Genomic DNA, 27,366 nt, shown 5'->3' with positions numbered 1-27,366 from the left:
AAACCATCGAGTGATTCGATCATTCTGCCAGCATTGAAACATATAGCCCCTTTGATTTGTACTCTTTTTAGTGAGGGGGAGGGGTGAGTCATATTTTACATACTCAATGTGCCCATTCACTAGCTAATACAATATATCGTCATACTGATACAATTTCATCAATTGTAGGGCTTTCATTTAGGTATTATTACAGATTATAACTTTATGTTGTTGTTATTGGTGTAGGGTTTAACGCCGTTTTCAGCACAAGATAGGCTATACATGGCGGCCATTATTAATGGTGTAGGAAGAGTCCGGGAAAACCCCAGAAAAAAACCCATCGACCCACGAGAAGGAATAGACGTATGTATTAAGTAAGCTAAGTATAAGAAGTAAAATCACAACTGAAACTACATTCACATGACGTTTTCACACGAATACACGTATGTTCCATGCAAGCCAGTGGTATGTACAGCTTCGTAAATGTTTAACTATAGTACCCTTCTGTTGAAGTTGGGGGTATTATTTCAATTCTAATGAGCTGGAAAAATAATAAGGCAACATTTGAAAAGCATTGAATACCTTAATTACGACTCAATGTTTACTTGATATATATATTATACTGAGTGATTCGATCATTCTGACAGCATTGAAACATATAGCCCCTTTGAATTGTACTCTTTTTAGTGAGGGGGATGGGTGAGTCATATTTTACATACACAATGTGCCCATTCACTAGCTAATACAATATATCGTCATACTGATAAAATTCCATCAATTGTAGGGCTTTCATTTCGGTATTATTACAGATTATAACTTTATGTTGTTGTTGTTGTTGTTGTGGGGTTTTACGCCGTTTTCAGTACACGATAGGCTATGCATGACGGCCAGTATTAATGGCGGAGGAAGAACCCGGGGAAACCCCGGAAAGAACCATCGACTCAAGAGAAGGAATAGAAAGTATCAAGATTTAATATTATTATAAGTTCATAATCAACAATTAAAGATTTATAAACATTTTTTAGTTAAAAAGTTGCCAAACTTCTGTATTCAGAATTTAGAGTTTTGCATGATAATATTTACAGTGAATACTACTGTAGACTAACGAAAGATGGTTATCAATTATTTTTTTCTTTTTATTAGCAACATCCATTCAGGGAGCAAGCGCACTGCATTACGATTACGATCCATTTCAGCCTCTAATCAATGGCATTATGACTTGACATCGTACTAAAGCAGAAAGATAAGAAAACGTGATATATTAAAGTTTCATCTTCAGCCACATAGTAATACAAGTTCCAAAAACGTTTCAGTCAAATACATTAACTGATGTAGGTGATATGTGACTTTACAAAATAATTCTCACAATATCTGAGTATTTTCCAAACATTGCCACCAGTTTTCTGTTTAAAGAGGCAAACCATGAAGCCTCAGCATCTCTATAAACATTATGAATATTTTCATGCAGTAGATAAGTTATATGTTGTCATCAGCTTATCTTTTGTATAATTATTGAACTGAAGATCTTATTCACAGTACATCACACTATTACATCAATATTAAAATGCCACATTATCTTATTTTATGTGTCATGCTGAATTGTTTAGCTCAAATCGAAGTATTTTACATTCAGTCTCACTAAATGCATTTCTGAAAACTCTACAACAAAGTACAGTTGAAGTGTGGATGTACTGATGTAATTAGATTATAGAATTTAGGATTTGTGCATGTGTTTGTGTACTTGGGATTGATAAATATCTGTATTTGATAGGATTAGCTCAACATCAAGAACATACAAATTCCAGGGGAAAGGTTATTCTGCCATAGCAGATTCAAGAATTTTTACATGATAAAACTAACTTGTTCTGAATCCAAAGACTTTTGAAAGCAACCCCACAAATTTGAGAAGTTATAAAGGCTCTACAAACCATGTATACTTGATTTTTTTAAAAATCGAAAATGTAAACATGAACGTTTCTGAAATCTGTCCAGTTAAATTAACCAATGGAAACCCCCAAGATAAATATAGAACCAATAGTTGAAGGAACCATATCAGTGGCATTAACAGTGATACAGTGATTTAATTGAACTGACTGTGTTGTGTCTGCTTTTAGCAAAATTGGGGAATTTGGGGAACACTTCACCCTGGTAGTGTTGTATTTGTTTTGCACGACATTGTTACTGATACTTATTTGTTTTCTACTGCCCCATCAGTGGAAAAGATATTGCTAGGACACATTTTAGAATTTTTGTGTCAACTCTTTGAATTTTAAATCATATCGCCCTGCTGACGTCAGAAAAAGATGACAGGACTTGTATTAAGGAACAATATGGCAGCAAATTTACATGTGATCGAATTATTAAGAACTCGTTTTATCTGCAATTCTTTGAAAAATAATTCACTGTCATTTGCCGTTATATTATAAAAACCATCAGCATTTGCTTTCAATTAATTAAACTCTTAACATTCATTCGCTGTAAGACACCTCTATGCCTATATTAACATTGATTTCAGATAAAGCACACTCGGTTTACATAATATACGTCTATAAAAAGCATATTTGGCAGCAGTGTAAGAAGCTCGCTATTGTCATATTTAACCTTTTATATATGTGTAATTACCTCCCTTACAAACAATTGTTTGAACTCAATATGCCATATAAAATTATATTGAAAGCCTTGCAGGTAAACAGATAGTGATATAACAGTCATCCGACGGAATCATGATCATGTACAGTGACCTGTATTAAATGATGAATAAGTTTAATATTATTATAACGAATTGCAGGTTCACTCACTTAAATATGTAAAAACAAATGTAGTTTATTTACTACAGCAGCTTTCTCTACACAGGGTTTCCGCTGACTTAAAGAAAACAAATTCCACTAATTTTCCAAAACCCTTTCTGGGCCATTTCACAAAACTCAAGAACCACTGCATCTTTCATTGTCAACCGTTTATCGATCATACTTACGTCTTGTTCCAAACAAATTCCTTTAACATGTACTCGGCGCTCAGCGAAAGTAGTAGTTATCAATTTTTGAACTCAACTGTCAAAACTTCCGTGACTTTTCCAAACATTTTCAAGTTTGGAGAAATTCTATGATTTTTTCTAGGCCCTTGCAAATTTATTTTTCCCCATGATTCAAGGACCCGCAGGAACACTTGATAAAGACCGAAACAATCATCTACTACTGGTTCAACTTCGATTTTGCGTCGGTTTGTAATCTCAAGATCTCTTACTTTTTAGGAATCAAACTAAGACCTACTGTCAGTTACGAATCGACTCTGCCACAGAACACACAAACACATCTCTGTCTATATATATATATATATATATATATATATATATATATATATATATATATATATATATATATATATATATATATATATATGAATTAAATGTTGCAACAACATATATGGAGAAACAAATACTCACCATATGGCTTTTGATTGCATTTGATTGTTCACATTTTTCCAAAGATCTTTTTTCAATTGACTTATGAATAGCATAAATCAGAAACAAGTGCTACCCTCTATATACGTTTATCAGTTTCGACACTCGTGTATATGGCAGTCACAACATAGTACTTAAACAAGCATCTGTCACACATACATCTGGACTGATGAATAAAGATGCATGTATGGTGTATGCCAATATGGATTTGCTCCTTAGTCACAAGTCTTTAAGCATATTTTGATGTGTGAATTATTGAGGATGAATTGTACATAATCTCTGCAAGAAAGAATATTCTCTTTAAAATTAAGCAGACTATTAAATCTAGGCTTTAACCTAGAGCAGAGGATTCAGATAACTTGTTAATGCCTTCTAATTCATAACGTTATAGAATGTTCGCACCGTCTATGATAATATATTATAAACATATTATTTGTCTGACTTATCTGTCTCATTTCAGACATATGATGGAGAACGTAATTCCAAACTTGATCTTATTGTTTACTCTGATGTATCTGGAAATCGATTTATCAGAAGGTATGAAAGCTCTTTTTCTCTCTTTCTGTGTGTGTGTGTGTGTGTGTGTGTGTGTGCTATTTGTGTAACATGCTGCACATCATTATGAAGTGGCAAAACATACAGCTGAGAGTAATATTCAAAGACACAACATTAAAGGCGTAGAAATGAATTCAGATCCCTAATCAGGATAATGAATATTTTTAGCTTATTTGGTCATAATTCGGGGTTTGCCTCTGGCCCGGTGACCGCAGTGTGTAGAGCAATTTCCTTTGTTTTATTTGCATCCATCAACATTTATAATTTGCATATTCTTCATAACGGTTGGGGCAGTTTTAAGGACATTCTACAGAAAATATTTAGGCATAATTGTCTTACACATCCGCACAATCGTGCATATCCGACTTGCAATATGGTCAGTTTTACTAAAGTAGAAAAATGATCAAATAACTTATCTTTATAAGCCATTCAATATACTATGACCAATTCTGACAGATAATATTTGGCATGCATAAAGTACAATGTGCCACAAAATAAGACGCCATTACCAGTGATTTGAAAAGTTTTCAAAAATGTCTCTTCAAAGCAATTTAACCTATTGTGCATAAAGAACTCTTGGGTAAAGGAAATTCAGACTAATTAAAGAATCCAGCATCAACATGAGCCCTGTCACTAAACCCTTGCGACAAAAATCCATCGACTAGTTTTTTCACAAACTGCTAATATAACTTGATTTAACTTGACAGAGATCATCCTCGCATAAAACACGTATAATTAAGTTTAATCCTTTCTGCCATCTACTGTAGTTGTCATAACAAAAGCCATCAAGAAAAGTAAAACTTTGTTTATAAATTCTCCAAGTAACTGTACATACTTTGACTTAATTTAACATAAATAATTCCGTTATAACCTGATGTGAGCGCGTGTGTGTGTGTGTGTGTGTGATTTGGATCTTGAACATAGCTTTAACATTTGTTCAGACATATTGCTATGAGATCTGTAATGTGGCAGTTTATAGTGATGTCTAGCACTGGGACTTCATGCAACAAACATGTAGCATGATGTCTCACCCAGTCACATTATCCTAACACCCGGCTGACAAGTCCTAACAAAAACCTTTTAATGATGAGTGCCTAGTGAGGCAGCTGTTAGTACAATGTTCATGAAGTCTTTGATATGACTCAGCCATAGTTTGAAGCCCCAACCTCCAGCATCCGAGGCGGACACTCTAACCACTAGGCTACACGAGCGGTCTAACCTGATAAAGTTTATCATTGATTTGCCATTATAAATTGATTACATGAGAGGTTAACAATATCAGACCCATATGAACCTCTTAAACAATGTTTTACCATAACCAACTTCAATAAGAGTATCATATTTCAAGAAAGCAATTGTGTATAAGAAATAAAAAATTAATATGGACTAGACTGCATACACCAGTATACCAACAGTGAGTAATGATGTCAATCATATATATATATATATATATATATATATATATATATATATATATATATATATATATATATATATATATATATATATATATATATATATATATGTATGTATATATATATATATGTATATATATATATATATATATATATATATATATATATATATATATATATATATATATATATATATATATATATATATATATATATATATATATATATATATATATATCCTGCCTTCACCAGTGGAAACATTATAAATCATTTTCAAAGTCTTGACATATTCTAAACTGACACAGAGATTCTTTAATAGCTATACAACAAGATGATTGTTCTCACTCACTTCTCAACTACCTATACAATAACTAAAGCAATCAATGATCCACTTTCTTGTGATTTGTAGAGAAGAACAAATGCTGTAAATTAGAAATGCTTAATCTGAGAAAAAGAGCTGGCATATATTGGCAAATATTATTTCCAAAGAAAATGTAACCAGATCTGCCACTTTTAAACAGTTATTTTATAAACTTTTTATCCAAATCAAAATGTTAATATAGACTAATGGATGCAATGGTTGCCTAGATATTAAACAGTAAATGAGACAAGGTAGGTAATATTGTGTCAAAGCATTAGTCGTTATGTTTATGTCTGGTTATTTCCATTTTCATTGTTGAGCTAATAGGTAAAGTTTTATGGACAATCATAAGTTTTTTGTTGTTGTTGTTGTTGTAGATTTTAACTCCATTGCTCAGCACACAATAGGCTATACATGGCTATCAGTACTAATGGTGAAGGAAGAACCCGGGAAAACACCGGAAAGAACCACCAACCCACTAGAAGCTACTGGCAAGCTTTCTCGCATATCCACATTGACCGAATATTAGGCTCGAACCCAAGCAGAGGTGAGATGGTAGTGATCCGTAACAGAGAGCACTTCAGACTACTTGGTCACTTGCCCCCTCCCCCCATCATAAGTTTAAAGAGAATTCAATGATCACCTTAAAGAGATAATTTTTTAATCACTCTTAATATTCCAAGAATGAATAATACATGAAACAAAGTGGCATGAAAGCAAGCTCATGATACAATTTTGAAATTAAATAAAAATTTTGAGATTTCTTAACTGTCAGCATTAATCTTCGACTGAATCAAATTGTTGCCTCCACAGACGATCAATTGATAAAATAGTCAATGTGCTTTTATTATGACTTTTTAATTACTTTTTCATGAGAACACAACATCATACTCCAAATGTTTCCCCCTTTTGGCAATACATTGGATCCAACATCGATACGTGTGTATCTAAAATCCATTCTAGCCAGACAAATGTAGGGCACACATACAAACACATTTTTACATGGGTGTGTTTGTGTGCGTGAATGAACTCAAGAAAACAACGCTGTACAAAAGCAACATTGCATACACTACATTTTCTCTTTCGGCTGTAGGACAGTATGGACATTATGTAACTTTCCATTTTAGTTTTAATATTGGCAACAAACAATTGAAAAGGAAAATGTAAATATTGCCATATTTTAGTTTTATGCTCCAAGCCTATGAGAAAATATATGATACTAATTAGTCAGATATAAACTAGTTGCAAATGTAACCAATGTAAATAAATTATTGCTTACACAAAGTATGTGACTTTGTTTTCTTTCAGAAATTAGATGGAAAACCGAGCCAAGGACTATGACTGTTTGCAAAGGTAACACTACCGATTTGATTTGGGACTTCGATGAAGATGGAAACAGGATAAGTAAACTGGAGTGGTATTTCAATGACAAACCATTGATTTGGGTCTGGTTAGATACAGAGATAGTGAAAGTGGAACCCTCCTATCAGGAACGAATAGAGATTTTAGGCAAGTCTTGGATTCGCCTGAAAAATATTTCCCTAGACGATGAAGGAAGATTTACCTTGTTTCCGGTACTTTCTATGGCCACAAGCGAGAGTATTCAAACTATTTCACTCAGTGTCATAGGTATGGATGGATGGACGGATGGATGGATGTATGTTAGGCATGGGGTCAATTACAGGTGCTGGATTGATTAAAGGTCAGTTGGAAACCATGATTACGATTACTATTCCAGGTGGCTGATTACGATTGCCTTGTATTTTCTTGTTATCTGCTTTGTTCTTAGCAGATATCATTCAATGTACAACTGAAAAACAATTTTAAAACATTACAAGGTAAAATATATTCTTTTAGAAGAAGAAAAAAATCAGATTCTTTATTGGACAACTAAAATTACCCATTCCTTATTGTAATACATTCATGGTACTTCGTTTATTAAAACATTAAAAATTTTGACTATTGTCAAGAATATAATTAATGAGTTTTAGGTTGTAATCATGATTACACAACAAAATTACACTGCCAATGAGATTACACTGCCAATTAATGATCACGATTGCGATTACTGTTACGATATAATCGATTACAGTAGTAATAGGCTCCATTCCTGATGCATCTCTCTATCTTTATATGTATATATATATATATATATATATATATATATATATATATATATATATATATATATATATATATATATATATATATATATATATATATATATATATATATATATATATATATATATATATATATATATATATATATATATATATATATATATATATATATATATATATATATATATAATGATGGCCTTGTTTTCTATCCTTACTGGGAATTATTGTCTACAACATCTTCATTGGATAACCATAGTTTTGATTTGCACTTTCCTGCATGCGACAAATCACGTTCAAACAAAATATGCACACAAGCGAGAGTATTCAGACTACTGCACTCCTAATAATAGGTATATATGTGCGGGGGATATAGATGCATACTTTTAAAAGATCTCTCTCTTCAAATGCTTTTTCGTTTTTAACTATACTCCATTGCTCTTCCAAAGTGACCTGAGTTTTTTTTTTTCATAATCACAGATGATTAATATTGACAGGCCAATTCATCTGACAAACAGATATTTACTCAGCATGATCCTGTGTGGATGTTATTCACAAATAAGCATGCTTTAAATAGACGCACAGTACATACACACTAATATGGATATTCTTCTGCTGGTCAATATATTATAAAAACTCGTACGAAAATCAAACATCTGGTCTAATTTATTCAATTTACAGTATTCAATCTACGTAATATGGTTGCCAAAGTAATAATATTGATGTTTTTACTTATGGCAGAAAGATATCTCTTTAACATGTCGCTAGGTGAATCCATCACATGCTATTACGTAAGAGTAATATATATCAAACAATATCAGGAGAGGTGGATTATCCGTGGTCAGGCTTTTCTGAAATGCCATTTTAGCTGTCTTTATTAACTATGTTTTCAATGTTGAATAGTTTGATTACATTATACAGAACCACCAACAGATAAGTGCAAGTGCAAGACGAGAGTTCTTGGACAACCCTTGAAATATGCATGTGAGTTTTCATCATCAGACTGTGGAAGACCACATATGTCAGTAATTTGGAAAAGAAGCAGCACTTTGGAAGTTTTGGTACGACATAAACTTAAGACATTTATAAACTAAAGTCTTTTTCTATTCAATATTAATAGCTTGCTTGTGGTTTAAATGTGTACAATGTACTACTTCGTGTGTTTGTTTTATCACTGTCCTTGTATTACATGCAGTTTGTTTTAGTTAATTTAGTTCTTACTGGTGAAAGTAGCAACATAAAAACTAAAATACTAATTGAATGTCTCTTACAACTATGTGTGTCTCTTGACATGAAACAATTAAATACAGATCAAGACTTTTACTTTATTAATATCTGAGTTCAGCAACATAAATCAAGTACAATACAGATAATTGTTATCCATCTATAACTCCAGTGAAGAAAGTAATGTCTATGAAAATCAAACTGTGCAGGGCATATGCTTTCTCACAGATATTGAATATCAGTTATTCTAAAATATGGTCCACATTCGCTTGCTTTGTTAATTAAGTTTTTCTCGTCTATATCAATGAAGAATCAGCATCGTTAATACAAGTTCATACCTAATGTTTACATTTCTGAGGCACATTGGTATTCGTCTGGAAAATATGGCAAATGTTGCACAATATATTCGTTTGCATATAAATATGTTATTTCTTGTTTTTAAGAATATGTGTTAAAGTTTACATAATTTACATAATTTCTGCTTCTTGACAGGGAGAAGGAAATTACATCACACTCAATTCCTCATTCCATAATAGCGAAATAATTTGTTGTCCACAAGGAATAGCCATGGATTGTGTTGGTGAATTTTCAAGTAAGTTCTGTACGCCTATTCCTCTCCAGAATGATGAAAGTCTATCTGAAGTCAACAAAAATACGCAGCAGAGAGAAACAACAACAAAACAAGGTACTGAACAAAGTATAAATTTACGTTACGTTCTTATATACAGCCTATCTGTATTGAAATATAAAGAAGTTAGGAAACACGAGATTGAGGAAAAGCAAAGCGTTTTATATAGGCAAAACATATGCACATACTTGTAGCTGTATTTTCTTTTCCAGTTTACATTTTTTTTAAATCGAACCAAATTATAGAAGATTGCTATAAAATCACTGCGTAATTGCAAATTTCAGGCTTTCAGGTAAGCAAGGTCCTGGAAGGGTGTTTTGTTTTTAGTAACATGCTGATTTACAACATGGAAGTAATATATTCTCTTTTACAAGGTTCGGTAATTAACTAAATTTGAAGGTTTACCAAGCTTGGAAACAATCACCAAACTCTCACTTCCTCGACAGAAAATACTAAATATGCCATAAATGATCCTGATAAAAAACTATCGGGGACGCACATATAACATTGAATGAATAACTACTTAACTCTTGCGGCTAAAATGCCCCTTTTCACCTGATCTCCGTCACATACTTACCTTTTGAGATTTGCATCCGCTCAGGGAATAGGGTCGGAAATTTAAAACTGTAATACATATCAACATGTAAACTGGTAGCATTCAAACGCTTATGTTCCATCCTGGACAAATAAGGTTTTGAGTGACTTTATGCATACTATTTTTAAACATGAAGGAACAAAGAATCTGGATGAAGGAATTTAAGAACAAATTGTGCAACCTCTGGTCTCTATGTGTTACCATTCATGTATTGGAGATTAGATCTGAGAGCTTATGAGCGCATAAGGAATAGTTCTAATGGCATCCGATTCAAGACTTGCGATAATAAAGTTAGAAGGGAGAATATTTACATTGTAGATGAAAGTTGATATTGATCATGTTGTGCCTAATGCTTTGTTTAGTCCCCTACAGCATGGATACAGACTGCAAGACAACCAGTGGCTGTGACATTGCTGTGCTTCTGATCCTATCTTTAACAGTGACTTTCGTGGGGACAACAGTTTCCTTTGTAACCTTCAGAATCATGTGTAGGATATTAAGAAAACATACATATTTAGGTAAGTCTAATACATATATGGTACAGTTATACAGTAATCATCATCTAGACACTATAGCTGTGTGCTTTCAATCCATTTGTTCTCATTAAATGTGACCTAGATGTAACAGCCTAGGCTTCAATGAATACCAGAACTCAGAGAAAATAATTATTCCGACAATGAGTTCCCATATATTACTAGTATGCCTTATCACTTACTCCATTTTTCGAAAACATAAAATCATATAACTGTCAGAGCTTGTATATGCCATGACCTATGCACATTACTCAGAAATGTGGATTTAGAACTTGTATTAATCAATTTCACGTTCACATAAAGGCACTTGTACATTTAGCTATCACAATAGTATGTCATAAATAACAAAGTGCAGGTTTTCTTAATAAAGCTGGTCTCTCTGAATCTTTTCTTTAAAAGTAAAACATGTGACAGGTAAATATCAGCATGTGCCTGGAATGTTCGCAAGACTTAGACATATTACATTATGATACATGTCTTAGCTATTACGTTAGTATGGGAAGGAGTCTTTCCCGACAAAGATGACACACTGGTAAATTCGTGTTCATGCATAGCTTAATCACGTATAAGGAATTATGAAACTATCTTTGAGACACATACTATCCATCTGTTGTACAACTAACTATACAGCTATTTGTTTCGCCGAAAACAATATTGTTACTCGTACTTCATCACTTAAAATCTGGGAATGTTTGCTTAGATTATTAATAAAACACTTTACTTGAAATATCATTTTGTAAATATTTTGTTTTCAAAATTGCAGTCAGATCCTGATTGGAGCACAACATATTGCACATCAACATAAATTAATTTTTAATTAACACAGATGATTAATTGTATTATAGTTGTTGCATTAACACATCATACTCTATACAATTACAGTTGCGGCAATGCAAGAGATACTCACAGATTCTAGGCACAATGGTAAGAGTAACCATCCTTTTAGAATATTAAGCATTACTATACTAACTGAGCCACACAGCTGTTATTGCATTCCGCTCATTTACCTAAGTATTTCTCTGATTTTCCCTGGAGATCTCCTGACCACTGAATAATGATATCCGTTTTAAATATACAACAGAATTAAATCCTTAATAGAGTAAAAAAATATCTATTGAATCCAGAGTTTTGATATTTGCAGGCAACAACAAGGCCAAAATGTATGATGTGGCTGCTTAAAGATTGGTGATTCTCAAGTACAGCTAATTCAATCAGATACAGCTAAATGCAAAAAATGCAACTAACTATTGTTGATTATTTTATGTCTGATCCCGGTTAGTGCCCACCACATGTAAGACAAGTGATATACTGAATAACATGAAAGCAATGTAGTAAAAGGAAGAAAGTATAAAAGAAATAAAATGTTGTAGTGAGTTCTGAAAGTTCTGAATTCATAGCGAACATATTCTGTTTATGATTAGGCATCCAACATGCATTAATAGCTAATTATGTAACGCAAGCAAATGAAGTAATTAAACCAATAAGTAGTTCAGTGCATATATCAATCAGGCAATATTAAATTTATGCTGGCATTACTGCAGAAGAGAAGTCGTATATTGCGGATAAGATTTATTTAGTAGAAATACAATCGAATTACAAACTAATTTGTTACAAGGTTGGTGTTTCGTTGTTTTTTATTTCACGTGGATGGAAACTTAATTGCATTTATTTTTCTTTACGTGTTTTCTTTATCTATGGAATAAGACACACATGGGTAGTTCGCTTTGACCAATTTGATTACACTAAGTTAACAATTTTAGTCTCTGGCACCATTACTGAATATGCACCCTCAGGCATTCCTTGACAATATTTTGGAGAAAAGAATGGAATGTACAAAAGTAAGTGCAATGCTCTAAACATATATACATAATGAAAATAGCGTGATAGTGTAAGGAATCCAAATTCGGATGATTATAAAGGATCAATCATTTTGACTTCATTTTGTTATGTTTTGCTAAGTAACATATAGGGTTACAAATGAATGAGAGCCTGGAGCTGATCTCAGGTGACCTGTAAATGTCAGACCATTTTTTGCAACATAATGTTAATACCATAAATTACTACAACTCCCCTTAAAAACGAGTTTTGTGCTTTTCTATTAAATTCACATATTCATTTTTACTTTACTTTTTAATGAATTTGTAAACATATTCAAACTTGACAAAGTTCTATTTTGCACATGGTTAGATTGTCCGCCTCGGATGCGGGAGGTCGTGGGTTCGATCCCCGGCCGAATCATACCAAAGACTTACAAAAATGATACTAACAGCTGCCTCGCTTGGCGCTCAGCATTAAGAGGTTAGTGTTAGGACTGGTCGGCCCGGTGTCAGGATAATGTGACTGGGTGGGACATCATGCCACATGTCTGCGGCATGATGCCCCAGTGCTAGACATCACTAAAAACTGCCACACTGCAGACATCGTAGCGATATGACTGATAAATTGTTAAATCTACGTTGAAAATCCAAATCCCATATATTTCAAACAGCTTCTGGTCAGTTGGAAAAGTTCTACTAATTGTAGTTACAATTAGGTTCTAGACATACGACATTCACAATCATTCTTATACTCATGAAAACAAGTACAATGTGATATATTAGCATTGCCACTAAAATCTATAGTCCTAATATTTTGTTCTTCAATCCAGTTGTTATCACTGCATATAAACTGATGTGATATAAAAGATGTATTATTATGCCCTCGACCACTTCCAGTTTCTAATATTTACAAGACACAATATAATTTAGGAAAATTATCAAGTTCACATAATACAATCTCTGTATTATGCAGGCTTATTTATTAGACGTCCACTCCTTGTTCGAATCTCTCCTGTCTGGTTTGGCTCATTGATGACTAACGGCATCTTGTCATTCAGTTCAGTAATCTCCTTGTTAGTATCTTTGTATGCATCATATATCTCTGGCAATGTCTCCTTTTTTTGGTAACAGATGTCTCTGGTTTCTCTTATATATAGCACCATCCTGAGTTGTCACATCATACGACTTTGGAATGTTACTTTTTCTGACGACTACAACTGGTTCCCAAAGATCTTGTCTTCTGATTCTTACTTTGTCTCCAGAAGTCAGATTTGGAAGTTCTTTAGCTGTTCTGTCATAGTTTCTTTTGCTGATTTTTCTTTTCAACCAGTTTCAACTTTATGTTTCTTTTATAACCTGAGCATGTAGATGTATGTTGGTAATAGGTAAAGACAATCGAAGTCTTCGACTCATCAGTATTTGTGCCGGAGATCATATATCATCAATCGGTGTATTTTGTTAATCCATTGTCAATAAATATGGATCTTTTCCATCTCTCTTTGCCTTATTGAGAATTCCTTTGACAGTTTGAATGGTTCTTTCTGCTAAACCATTAGTATGTGGATACCTCGGACTTGACATAGTGTGTTTGAATCCCCCGTTTTTTGTAAACTGACCATACTGTTTTGAGGAGAACTTTGGTCCATTATCACTCCTTACTTCTCGTGGTATTCCATGTCTTGCAAAAACTGACTTTGTGTGTATGATTATTGTGCTTGCTCATGTATTTTTGAACTTGGCAACTTCAAAATGTCTGGAGCAATAGTCTTCTGTCACGAAATAGTTTTAAGTATTCCACATAAATCAATCTGTTCCTACCATTTCACATGCAGTAGGTTGTGTAGACAACAATGGTTCTTTTTATTTAACTTTCTATATTCTGGCAATTAGAACAATTCGATGCTGTGTCCGCAATCTCTACATTCGTGCCAGGCCATTACATAATGTTTCTTGCACTTTGCTGTGTCTTCTCAATGCCCATACGACATTTGCGCAAATCTTTTAGCAACTCTTTCTAAAGAGTATCTGGCATTACAAACTTCTCTCTTTTTAGAACTAATCCATCGATTTCTGAAAGTTCATCTCTGCAGTTCCAGAAATTTCTGATTTCAAAAGGTATGAGATATTTATCATTTGGCCATCCCTTTTGAATCATTTCTCATAATTTGGTCATTTTATTATCATGCATAGTTCCATTCTTTATCGCTTCTAACTGTGCATCTGCAAATTGCTTCTAACTGTGTATCTGCAATCTGTATTAGGCTGCTCTGGTGGCCTGGTGGTTAGAGTGTCTGCCTCGGATGCGGGAGGTCGTAGGTTCGATCCCCCACCGAGTCATACCAAAAACTTACAAAAGTGGCACTAACAGCTGCCTTGCTAGGTGCTCAGCATTAAGAGGCTAGTGTTAGGACTGGTCAGCCTGGCGTCAGGATAATGTGACTGGGTGGGACATCACGCTACATGTCTGCAGCATGATGCCCCAGTGCTAGACATCACTATAAACTGTCACACTGCAGACATCGTAGCAATATGACTGAAAAAGTACTAAAACTACGTTAAAAATCCTAATCACGCACACACACACAGTCTGTATATTTGACATGATCATGTGCACATAGCATTCAATTTCACTATCCATGTCCATCTCATATGTGTTATGTATATTTTAGTTACTTTTAACTGTTTTTTTTATTCCATTATATGTAATTTTAATGTGACATTGTTTGCTGGACTTGACCTTATCCAAAACTGAGTTCAGTTCTGTTTAAACTGATTGACTTTAAGTAAACAACTAAAAATAGCTTCATTATTCTCTATTCTGTATGAGCAAATTAACCAAATTACTATTCAGGTAAACGTTGATTTGGGTAAGGGTTTTGGGGATTCCAAAGGAAATATAATAGGCTATTATGTTTAAAATAAACAAAATTCATTAAATCATGCTAGAAAGTTATTTTCCAATAGATAATGGTTGTTATTAGAAAATGCTAATTTGTGACCCAAGATCAATCACAGAACTATTTTTTCTTGAGATTGTCATAAGTTTGTCAGTCATGCTTTAACACTTAGCACTTTAAGTTGTGTTGTGACCAGTTTGGGCTGAATTTTTATTTTCTTCAAATTACTGAATTCAAGTGATTATTTTCCCTGGAAATACAGAAGTGCTCTGATATAATTCTAGGACAAAGACATTCACTGGAATTTATACGAAATTCAATACTGGAGTAATATTTGCTGTGATTCAACAAGAAAATGTTGATACAGCTATACTTCGTATGTTGTTATAGAAGTCATCGCCTTCTATCTTGAATTTCTTTGATAGGACTTGTGTTCTTAATTCTTGGATTACAATTTGGATTTTTTTAGCAATACAGTAAGTTCTTTTCTCTCATTTTTCATTTTATATTTTAGGAAAATAAATTATGTATTAAATTTTACAAAGCTTCTTGTCTCCACTCTTTTCTAATTACTTTTTTTTAAAGAGTATAGACTTATAACATATGTGTTCGTCTCTTTGCATGCTCTCGAAAATGTATCTGCTACAATTAACTCTTTTCTTGGACAATACGTTAAGTCAAAACTGTACTTCTGCACTCTTAAAAGCATTCTCTTAACTCTAAACAGTGCGGCAGATAGAGGTTTCTTGATTGATTCAGAGGTTTATGATCCGACTCGTATTGTACATGACAACCATAAGTATATTGATTAAATCTTTAAAGACCAAATAGCACAGCAAGCAGTTCTTTTTCAATCTGTTCATACATAGTTTCTGCATCTGTCAAAAACTTTGATGCAAATGCTATAGGTTTGCCTGACTGCATCAACATTGCTCCAAGTCCTGATTTTGAAGCATCAAAACAAACAACAACAGGCTTCTTAACATCAAAGTATTTCAAAACAGGTTTCTTTGCTTAGAATCTGTTTGATCTCTTTAAATGTGTGTTTCTGTGCAGTTTCTCAAACAAATTCAGTGTCACTTTTCAAAAGTTCTCTGAATGGCTCTATCACTGTATACATATTTGGGATAGGTAGTTGACTGTACCCAGTAATCTTTCAATTCCTTTCTTGTCTGTCGAAGCGAGCATTTCTGTGGTTGCGATTACTTTTTCTGGGTCAGGTTTAATACCTGATGATGTCAACATGTGTCCCACGTAACACACTTCTGTTAGTCCAAATTGACATTTTTCCAAATTCAGTGTCAGAATTATTTCCTGGCATCTCTTTAAAACATTTTTCAGATTTCCATCATGATCTTCCTATGAAGTTCCCCAAACAATTATGTCATCTATATCAGACTCCACCCCAAGTAGGTCCAAAAAACACTGTGCCATTTAATACCAAAAGGCATTCTCAGGTAGCAATATCTACCAAACAGGCTGTTAAATGTTGTCAATAACTGGCTTTCCTCATCCAGGGGTAATTGCCAGTAACCATGATTGCATCTAGTTTGGAGAAAACCTTAGCTCCATCCATCCTTGTCGTTATATCTTCAATTGTACGAAGTTGATAATGCTCTTGATAGCTTCATTCAAATTTCTCGGATTTAGACAAATTCGTAGTTTTCCCGACTTGGTTTTTTTAACAACTACTGATGAATTGACCCTTTCTGTTGGTTCATCTACTTTCCATATTACATTCTTCCGTTCCATCTCCAAAGCTGATTTAAGTGGTTCTCGTAAAGCTGTACGAACCGTCGTTGGTGGATTAATGACAGGTTTCACATTTTTGTCAATTGCAACATATTTTTGTTTCAGGCATCCTAGACCTTTGAACACATTGGGAAATTATTTCATGATATGATTGTCTTTATTCCTGTGAATATTGCAAACTACTTGTATTAAGTGCAAATATTGAGATGCTCTGAACCCAAGAATAGGCAGTTTGTTTGTTTTTGTGATATGAAAATCAAGTTCTTCATTCATACAGTCTATTTGCATTTGCCTATGATACCAGAATAGTTTATCACCAGAGTAGCTTGTGAGACAGGTCTTGGATGGTTTTACTTCAATGTTGTCAATGCTCATTGTTTCAAAAATGTGATTTGGAATGATGTTTACTTGCGACCCATTATTAATTTTAAATTTGACATCAGTACCATGAAGAGTCAGATTGACGTAGCATTCTTTACCACTGATTTCAGTGTTTGCCTTTGTCACTCTGTACCTACAAAAGATGTTTCATCCTCTTCGCTTGAGTATTCTTGCATACCATGCACCCGTTTTGTCTTACAACATTTCAGAACATGATGCAGTTTTCGACACCTGCAGGTTTTTCTATAGGCTGGATACCTACCTTTTGCATGTAATTTGCCACATTTACCACAGCTGAATAATCTGGAGTCTGGTTTCATATATAACATTTCCTCTTGCTTTGGTTGTGCCATTTTCTTTTCTTGTTTCTTCATTTTCACACAATGAATTTCTGATGCAACTGCTTCATTTTACATACTTTGAATCTGCTTTTTGGATTCTTCAATATATATATCCCTCTCTCTCTCTCTCTCTCTCGATATATATATATATATATATATATATATATATATATATATATATATATATATATATATATATATATATATATATATATGTATATATATATATATATATGTATATATATATATATATATATATATATATATATATATATATATATATATATATATATATATATATATATATATATATATATATATATATATATCATTTAGCACAGCTCATTTGTGTATATGTTGTCCTACAAGTGTATAATTGTGGTGTCATTTTGTTTTTGTTTATTAGTCGCTTTGTTTAAGAGTTTGATATGGCTATCATGATGCTGTTGTGTTATATGTTACACATCTCAGGCCGATTTTGAACGAGAGACCAGGATTTATGACATATGGGGTAGAAAACTCATTTCCTCAGTAATTATCTTAATCATTTCATCAAACTGCTATTTTAAGTTTCTGTTACCGGTTCTAATGTAGGATCTTGATCTCCATCTCTCTACTGGAGTCAATGTTTTTCAACAATCCCATCAGCACAAAATTTGCCATTGTTAACAAACTGAAACCAAACAATTTTAACTGCCTCCACTGTAGTTTTAGGCCTAATTATAAAATTACTCTTAGCTATGTATAACTGCCAAGATCTGGTGTTCGTATACAGTATACATACTGAGCTGGTTACAGCAAAAAATTATAAAACACAGTATTTTCAGGAAGTACCGCGATATGTACCACGGTATACCGCAATTATATTAGTGACTAATAATTAGTGTTCTCGAGCAGGGACCTGACACAATTTATTCAATTTCTGTCTGTCAATAGTTTAATGTTGTTGTTGTTGTTGTGGGGTTTAGCGCCATTTATTAGCACACAATAGGCTATGCATGGCGGCCAGTATTAATGGAGGGGAAGAACCCGAGAAAACCCCGGGAAGATCCACCGACCCACGAGAAGCTACTGGTAAGCTTTCTCACATACCCACATTGGCTGAATTCTAGACTCGAACCCACGCAGACAGAGGTGAGATGGCAGTAATCACTCAGCCACTCGGGGCCCCTTCAGTTGTTTGAAAAATATTTTGCTTTGATGTACAGCACAAAAACATATTATATCCATGATATTATTTGGAAAAGAAATACTAATTATCTTGAGATGAATAAAAAAAGTAAATATTTCAGCTCAAAAGAGAAACATGGTCCCACTGCTACCCCAAAAATTAAATGGCTAACACCTTACTGTAGATGAGTTTGCTATATTAACTGTTGTATACATTGCAATCTAAACGTAACTAAAGTGGGATCATTAAGCTAACACTATAGCTGTTACTAATAAAGACATTCAAGAGCCTATTGATACAAATTGTAAGAGTTGATACTGAAGCCAACAATTTACTAGCTACACTATTGGTATAACAGGGAGAAAACAGTCAATATAAAATGCACTTACTCAACAAAAGAGAAAATGTTTAGTGACCTCGAGAAAATGATGCAAAATTCAGACAGAAAACAAGTGCACTTCTAAAATGGCACAATGATTTGCAGCCTTACAAAGAAATATATACACTTAACTCATTCACATATGCAAGTAATTAAGTAAAATATGTTTATGCATCTGACGTACCAAAATTGAGGAGTTTTGTTTCAAAAAACCAATGGCATTTCTAATGCACAATACAAGTAATAATTCAGTCATGCCTGGTTGCAAGAAAAAGAAGATTGGAGGTCTTTTGAAATTAGGTAACAAGACATATTTTTACAACAATGAGTTACTGCGGCAGTGTCAGTGGTTTGAAGTTGTTTTTATTTCCCTGTGAATAGCCTCATCCCTTTGGAAGCCTCAGGAAGACAATGATTTTTTCATGCTATCCAATATCTAGGCTAATTGAAGTACATGTACATGTAGGACTATACTTTTTTTTAAAGTTCTTTCTTTTGTTAGAGTTGACTTGTGACTAGCAGCAAAATGTAACTGACCAATATTATGCATGAAAATCAGTCGTTTTTCTTTTTTTTTTTTTTTTGATCGTCAGGGGTTCCTTTATATCAGAATATGCCAGTCTTTACCGATAAATTTTGCTTCTGTACTGGCAAAAGACAGGGCTATCAACAAACTAAAACGTGTTTCAAGTATTTTAAGTTAACTGTCTCAACATCAAATTCTGTATGAAGCCAACATATTCCATTCACGCAGTTAGAAAACAACTTATTCCATTCATAAAGTTATTGTCCCATATCCTTCCTGATATTGATCAGTGACCATCGGGAAGAACACAACACCAGAAGGAAAGTCAGCTAATCTCATTGATGGGTTGCAAGACTTTGATATTTGTTACATATTTAGGCTCTTACAAAACGTAACAAGAAACAAGTTCAGACAACAAGCTCTTTTAAATTTAGCAAATAATTTATTTCCCTTAAAAAAAGGTAAAAATGAGAAAAAGAACTTACGGTCTTACAAATCAAATCCAAAAATAATCCAAGAATTAAAAAATATAAGTCCTAGTGATAAAAAGTCCTAATGAAACTGTTTGAATCCCAAAGAAATCCAGAATGAAAGATGATGATGTATGCTATGGTCAGCGTCGTACTGATATCACAACAGTTCTTGTTGAATCACATAAAATAATATTCCAGTGTTTGAATTCTGTGTAAATTTCTATAAATAAACTTGTCCTAGAATTAATTTCTAGAATTAGTATTTCCAGGGAAAACAATCTTGAAATCCAAATAATTTGAAGAAAATAAAATAATTTTCCCCAAAACTGGTCACAGCATAAACCACTTCAACTTCTAAAGTGTTAAGGCACTAATAACTATTATTTCTCAAGACATCAACAATAAATCTTGCTACGGCACAAAATAGATGCCTGGATGTGAGTCAATCCTCTGGAAAATCCAGAGTTTGCAACAAATGCTACATGTTATTTGTCACGTGCTCAAAGTATGGCCTCAATACCACTTTATGAATCTTACTCTGAGAAAGAATTTGTAAAATAACTAAGGTTGAGATCAGGAACGTCACTGCATGTGCTGTAAAACTGATGAAGCCTTTATACAAAAATTAACAAACCCGTCAAGTTTTGCCCCCCACCCCAACCCCCAAAAAAGTTGAAATGACATTCCTGGTTGAGATAACTGAATTTGACTGTATAGACAAAGCTATATATGTGTTTTGTTTTGAGTAGTGGAAAGAGTATGATGCAGCACAGGAATATGTTGAGGACGTGAGGCCAAGACCTGTGTTTCTTGGCCGTATTGAGCAAGTTCTTTCCCCAACTTGGAACGAAATACTAATGTGGTTTTGTATTTATTGCATATCCCCTATTTAGTCACAAATTCGTTTAAGATTAAATGCATGAATTAGGTATTTGGCTTTTTATGAAAGATACTATACAACCTCTGAATAACTCCCATGTGACAAAACCTAACTGAAGCTAGGTCTAGTAATATACTGTGCAGTTGTGTCATCAGTCTGTCTGCATTGTTAAGATGGTGATTTAGTCTTAAGCTTTGAATGTTTCAAAAATGTTGCATAGGATGTATGACTTTGTTTCAACTGCAAGTGTATGTTCCTTTATTCTCTAATGGAACATAGGTTTTGGACCAGTATGTGTTCCTTTCTTCATGCTCCATGCTTAATGAATGCATAGGTCCATGAAAATTTCACAGATAAACAGTACTTAAAACAATTCAAGTTAATACAGAAATCTCATTATATTACAGTACTTTCAGACTCTCTAGTTTTATGTTCTGCTACAAGATATTAGTGATGGATTTAACTTAAACATGATAATTTAGCACATATTTTAAACAACACAAAGATTTAATCTCTTTCTAGCATGTGGACTAAATTTTTAAGAATCATTGGCATAGTTTTAACAAGAAAATTCTAAATAATTTGGCTTTGGTTTTTTATTTTCATGTTCCATTTGAGCAGTATCGAGAATTTACAATGTAAACAAACATAATTCCCAGCACGTGTCCAAGTAATGAAAAACTATCAACTACAATACTGTAACACGATGTAATTCTTGCAACTTTGCATCATTTAAAACAGCAGCTGCTAGCTGTGATACTTCTACTTTTATGCTGCAAATGTTTGTCAGTTTTATCTCCAGATTTACTAAACAAATCTGATTCATTTGTAATATTAATAGACAAACGGAAAAGTTCCTCCACTTAAGCTTGCTTCTTAAAGTAGTATAATTCGGTAAATAACCATTTTGAAAGTCTGAAGCTGAAATAGATTTTAGCTACGTTTGGTATTTTAGATGATTTATATTGTGAAATGTCACTTCGGAATGAAACATGGGGTAAGGTTTTCTCCAAAGGTGAGGCATTTCTGACTAAGCCATAAATCTTAACTCATCATTCCATCTTCCTTACTTTATCTGGATTTTTATATATTTCAATACAATATTTCATGAGGAAGGCACTTGCTCCCTCTCTCTCTCTCTCTCTCTCTCTCTCTCTCTCTCTCTCTCTCTCTCTCTCTCTCTCTCTCACACACACAAACAGACATACAGACACACATAAACTTCTTGTCACTACTTGCTGTATCCTTCCATTTTCCCTAGTGAAAAATGTGGCCATTTTCACAAAATATGGCTGCATTTCTTAAAATTACAAACATATGCTGTCACTTTTGAATAATTCAGAATGTGCAGCAATACATTATTCATGATATAAGTGGACTATTATTAAATATTTCATTTTGTAAAAGTTGTTCCAGACAGTGTGTGCAATACGGAAATTTTAGGTGTTTAGATGTGCGGAACGGAATCACAGACTGAACAATTTATCACATGCCAGATCAGCAATGTAAGATTAAATCGATATGTAATAAAATTATTTTTATAATGTTCACCATTAATTTGTGACAGATATGATCACTTTATAAAACAAAAGTTAATTTGTTTAACTGATTTGTCAAAAATAATAAAAGTACGATGCTGAAATTATTTAAGTCTTAACAAGACTCCTCTGTAATTACCCTACATTCCTTACTTACGGAGACTGCCGACATAAAAGTACAGTCAAAGCACACTGTGGTAGTTACAACTGGAAAGGATGAAAATACACGCATTTATTAAACTGTGATATTAGTCTCAACTGATTCTAACAAGGCAATAATTGGATTCAAGTTGTCATGATGTGAAGCTCAGTGTTGGTCTCCATACCGGCCCATGGAATAAAAAACTGGCACTCATAATTACATTAATTTTCTTAACTGTATATCTTCCCAATATATTTAACTTATTGATTGTTATAAGAGAAATAATGTTGTAATAATGAAATAAATATTTCTGGACTTTGTTCATCTTCAGTTTTGAGATTCTTATAATATGTAATTGTAAAAAAAAGATTCAATATTTTTTCTTTTGCAGAAGACAAAATCCCACTACTAGAAACTGCTGTTTGAAATACGAAGACAATTATTGTGAGCGATAGTCACAATAGGTCACCTGTGTCCCTTTATAGCACTTAATCACACACTACAGCAGCTGCTGCAGAAAGGACTTGCTTTTTAATGATCCTACAACGTCGTCTTTATTAGATTTATTTTGGGTTCTTCACTGCTCTGGGTGTTTCTTCAGTTGTTATATTTCTTTGAGTGGATGAGCACTTTCATGATGGACTGTCTTTCTTATAGGGTCATATGTAGACATCTTCCTGGTGTAAAACAAGCAGATTTCTTTATTATTATTTCTTTATTTGATTGCTGAACATGTGCATGACTGCATCTAGTGAGCTGAGGTATTTGGTTCGCAGTGAAAGTAAAGATATACTCTGCAATAGAAGCTGAGTAGGTAGAAACAAGTTCTTCTTATTTACGAGCATAACCTATATATGTAAATATAGACAGTTTCACTTCCGTTAAATATGTATAAAATGTTATGAATTTATTAATGAAGATCATATTAAATATAGAACTATTTAGATATGTCTGACAGTATCCAAACAGCAAAGCCAATGTTTCCTTTAATACACAATTATAATTTCATAATTATAGTCCTTTATTATAATAGTTAAAATCGGATTTAAAAATTATATACAATATTACAAAATTATTTTCATCAATCTGATATGTGTGTATATGTGATCTGGATTTTTAACATAGCTTTAACGATTTTTCACATATCGCTATGATGTCTTCAGTGTGGCAGTTTATAGTGATGTCTAGCACTGGGACATCATGCCGCAGACATGTAGCATAATGTCCCACCCTGTCACATTATCCTGACACCAGGCCAACCAGTCCTAACACTAACCTCTTAATGCTGAGCACCAAGTGAGGCAGCTGTAAGTACCAATTTTGTAAATATTTGGTATGACTCAGCTTGGGATCGAACTCATGACATGCCGCATCCGAGGCGGACTCTCTAACCACTAGGCCACCAGAGCGGTCCATCAATTTAATAAATAATTACGTAAAATGAAAGACCATATAAACGAATGAACATCCGTAAATTGGAGAACAGTTTTGTACTGATATGTTTGTTAGTCTTCTACAAATAATAAATAAAATTATAAAATTTCACTTTCTTTTCTAAGGCATTAAGTATTTAACATTGTATACACAGCAGTAGGGAAACCATCAGCATTGGATAGATTGTTTTTGTAGTAGTAGTAATAACCAAAAACAATGAAAACAAAATACCTCAAAAACTTGTCAAACATCAAACAAGTTAATGAGATGTTCTTCTGACCTACACCAACAGCAATAAAGTGACCAAATACAAAACAATTTATCAATGAAGGTCACATATAATCTTATAATTCAAACATATTAGGTAGATTTTATGACATTATGATCACAAACTAACAGAAAAAGGAAATCCATCAAGTTTTGTAAAACTTAACAAACAATTTAATAATCAAAGTTACAAACAATTTAATTATCAACGTTGTAAATGAAAATGTGAGAGGAACTTAGAGTATTATGAAGTGAATCAAAACCAGTCCTTATAAATGTCTGTGAAAGTCCTACATGAATGAAAAGTTCCTTATAAATTTCAAATGTGCTGGTCCTCCAAGAACTATGACATTGTCAAGATGGCATTGTCCAGTATTCCTTCGAATTATCTATAACAGTTCCAGAATAATATTATAGTCCAAATAATAAGCACTTTCTATTTCCACTGAACAGTCCAAGCAAATGTTTCTTCTCTCGAATAATTCTAAGTACAACATAAAACACATATGCAAACTTAGAAAAGGAACACAAGAAATGTAAATGAAACTGATTGTTCAGTTCTCTTTTTATATACACTTTCTATTGAGACTGTATATTGCAACTGACCCCACATGACATAAAACCATACTCATTTTACATCGAATTGGCCTATCCATTTGACCTAGCCTAGCCATTGGGAAGTTACTCGGTCCTTCTAGAAATGAAGTCCCATCAACCAACAAGAAATTAGGTCAAAGGCATGACTTAAGTCTTATTATTAAGATTATTTTTAATTGTCAACACATACGTAAGCATCTATTTATGAATACAAATTATAACAATGAGACAAAATCATGTACCAGGAGTAACAAAACATATAGACATACATAACATGCATAATCTTATAATTTAAACCTATCCAGTAGATTGTATCCAGACGGTGAATCCAAAGTTTCTTTCAACAGACTTGCCATTTCAGAATTAAAAATATCAATTGCCTAAATGAAACCTCTTGTTAGTTATACAAGCTGTCACTAAAGTGTGTGGAGACATGAGATTAAAAAGATTGATACATAAAACTAGTATGTCAAATCTTTGTTTATCATGTGTTCATAGACTTTCTTACAGGTTTTCAAATATACCTTTTTTATAACTTATCAAATAAAAAAGAGAAGATTTTGAAAAGATAGTACCATAACGTATCTTAAATGTTTCTATGGTATAACTGCTACTGAGATAAGTTTTCTGATAATGAAATAACAGTGTGAACATATGGTTCACTTACACTTAGTTACTCATGAACCATGTCTTTAAAATATTTAACAGCTTTAACTGATTTAAATGTACTAAAAATGTAAAAAAATGTCAGAGCAAAACATGCTCTGCTCTCCAGTTATATGTTTCACAGTAATAAACATACTTATATTTTGTCTTTCCCTCATATTATCATTTGTGCTTCTGTTCATATATGAAGTTCTTTCATTCAGCTTTATTGTATTACTTTGTTCCTTAGGGAATATGGATACATTTACATCCACTTACAAGGCAACTTTGGTAACATTTACATATCCCTTCTGTAATTACATTTTTCATTTATTTCTGCATTTATAATTCACTTCTGTATGCAATATAACAACTTTTTTATATGCTACCAAATATAAAGATTGTTGGTCCTATATGAAACAGTGCCATTACTTAATATACAAAAGAATATGTCCAGCATTACCTTTCAAAAATATCGTCCAACAAAAAAGGTATATGCAACAAGCAAGCTAAATTCATTCCTTTTCAAACATTTCATCCTCAATTACAACATGGTTAAATGTCAGCTCTTGGCGCTTGTCTAAAGTACCAATCTTATTCTTGTAACCAATTTATTATGAAGGTGACAAATGTTTGTACGTCTCTAAACAGGTGTACTCAGAAAGATTTTTTTCCTAATACCTTTTTCCATAGACTGTATCTGTCATATATCTATTTGTTAACAGAATGTGTGGAATATCAATAGTAGTAATTAAGTACTATGTAAAGTACATATTAACATACATCACAGTACATGAAATTAATCAACCAGTTTGCCTAATAAAGGAAGCAGTGGAAGAAACCTATGAAAGGGACTTCTGAAAATCACAGGTTTGAGGTCACTGAGAGTTCTTTCCCTTGCTGACAATTCAACTCTGACATATATCAAATACATTTAAAAATACACGGTTCACCAATATGATTTGTAATCTGTGGCAAATGTTAACTACAGGTGATTTAAGAAATACAAAGATTTTCTGTACATGATTATGAAATAAAGATTATAGCAATATCAGAGTATATGTACATAGTCAACATGTAAATACTTGTTACTTGAAATTCAGTTTATGTTCAACAAAGTCCTGAAAACTAGACACATTTACTTTAAATAAAAGTATTAATTCTTCATCAAAAGTGCTGAATCAGATCTAAGAGACAATCTACCCTTCTCTGAAAACTTGTATCTTGGTCTTGTATCTCTCGAACCATGTTCGGTG

General features: G+C 33.1%; 1 protein-coding gene across 1 annotated transcript; it reads left to right on the top strand.

The window, feature by feature from the left end:
* The first annotated feature begins 323 nt into the window (after window positions 1-323).
* On the top strand, window positions 324-26,597 carry LOC149793497 (uncharacterized). Its single transcript, XM_089967482.1, has 8 exons — window positions 324-444; window positions 3,900-3,976; window positions 7,079-7,399; window positions 8,812-8,951; window positions 9,607-9,799; window positions 10,700-10,855; window positions 11,753-11,794; window positions 23,559-26,597. The coding sequence occupies exons 2-8, from the start codon at window positions 3,904-3,906 to the stop codon at window positions 23,591-23,593; spliced, it is 960 nt and encodes a 319-aa protein (XP_089823608.1). The 5' UTR covers window positions 324-444; window positions 3,900-3,903; the 3' UTR covers window positions 23,594-26,597.
* Window positions 26,598-27,366: the final 769 nt, after the last annotated feature.

Source organism: Sinohyriopsis cumingii, chromosome 8 (assembly GCF_028554795.1).
Source record: "Sinohyriopsis cumingii isolate HCF-2022 chromosome 8, ASM2855479v2, whole genome shotgun sequence".
Taxonomy (NCBI): Eukaryota; Metazoa; Mollusca; class Bivalvia; order Unionida; family Unionidae; genus Sinohyriopsis; species Sinohyriopsis cumingii.
The sequence above is the reverse complement of the archived record's forward strand: the minus strand, read 5'-3'. Positions and strand labels throughout refer to the sequence as shown.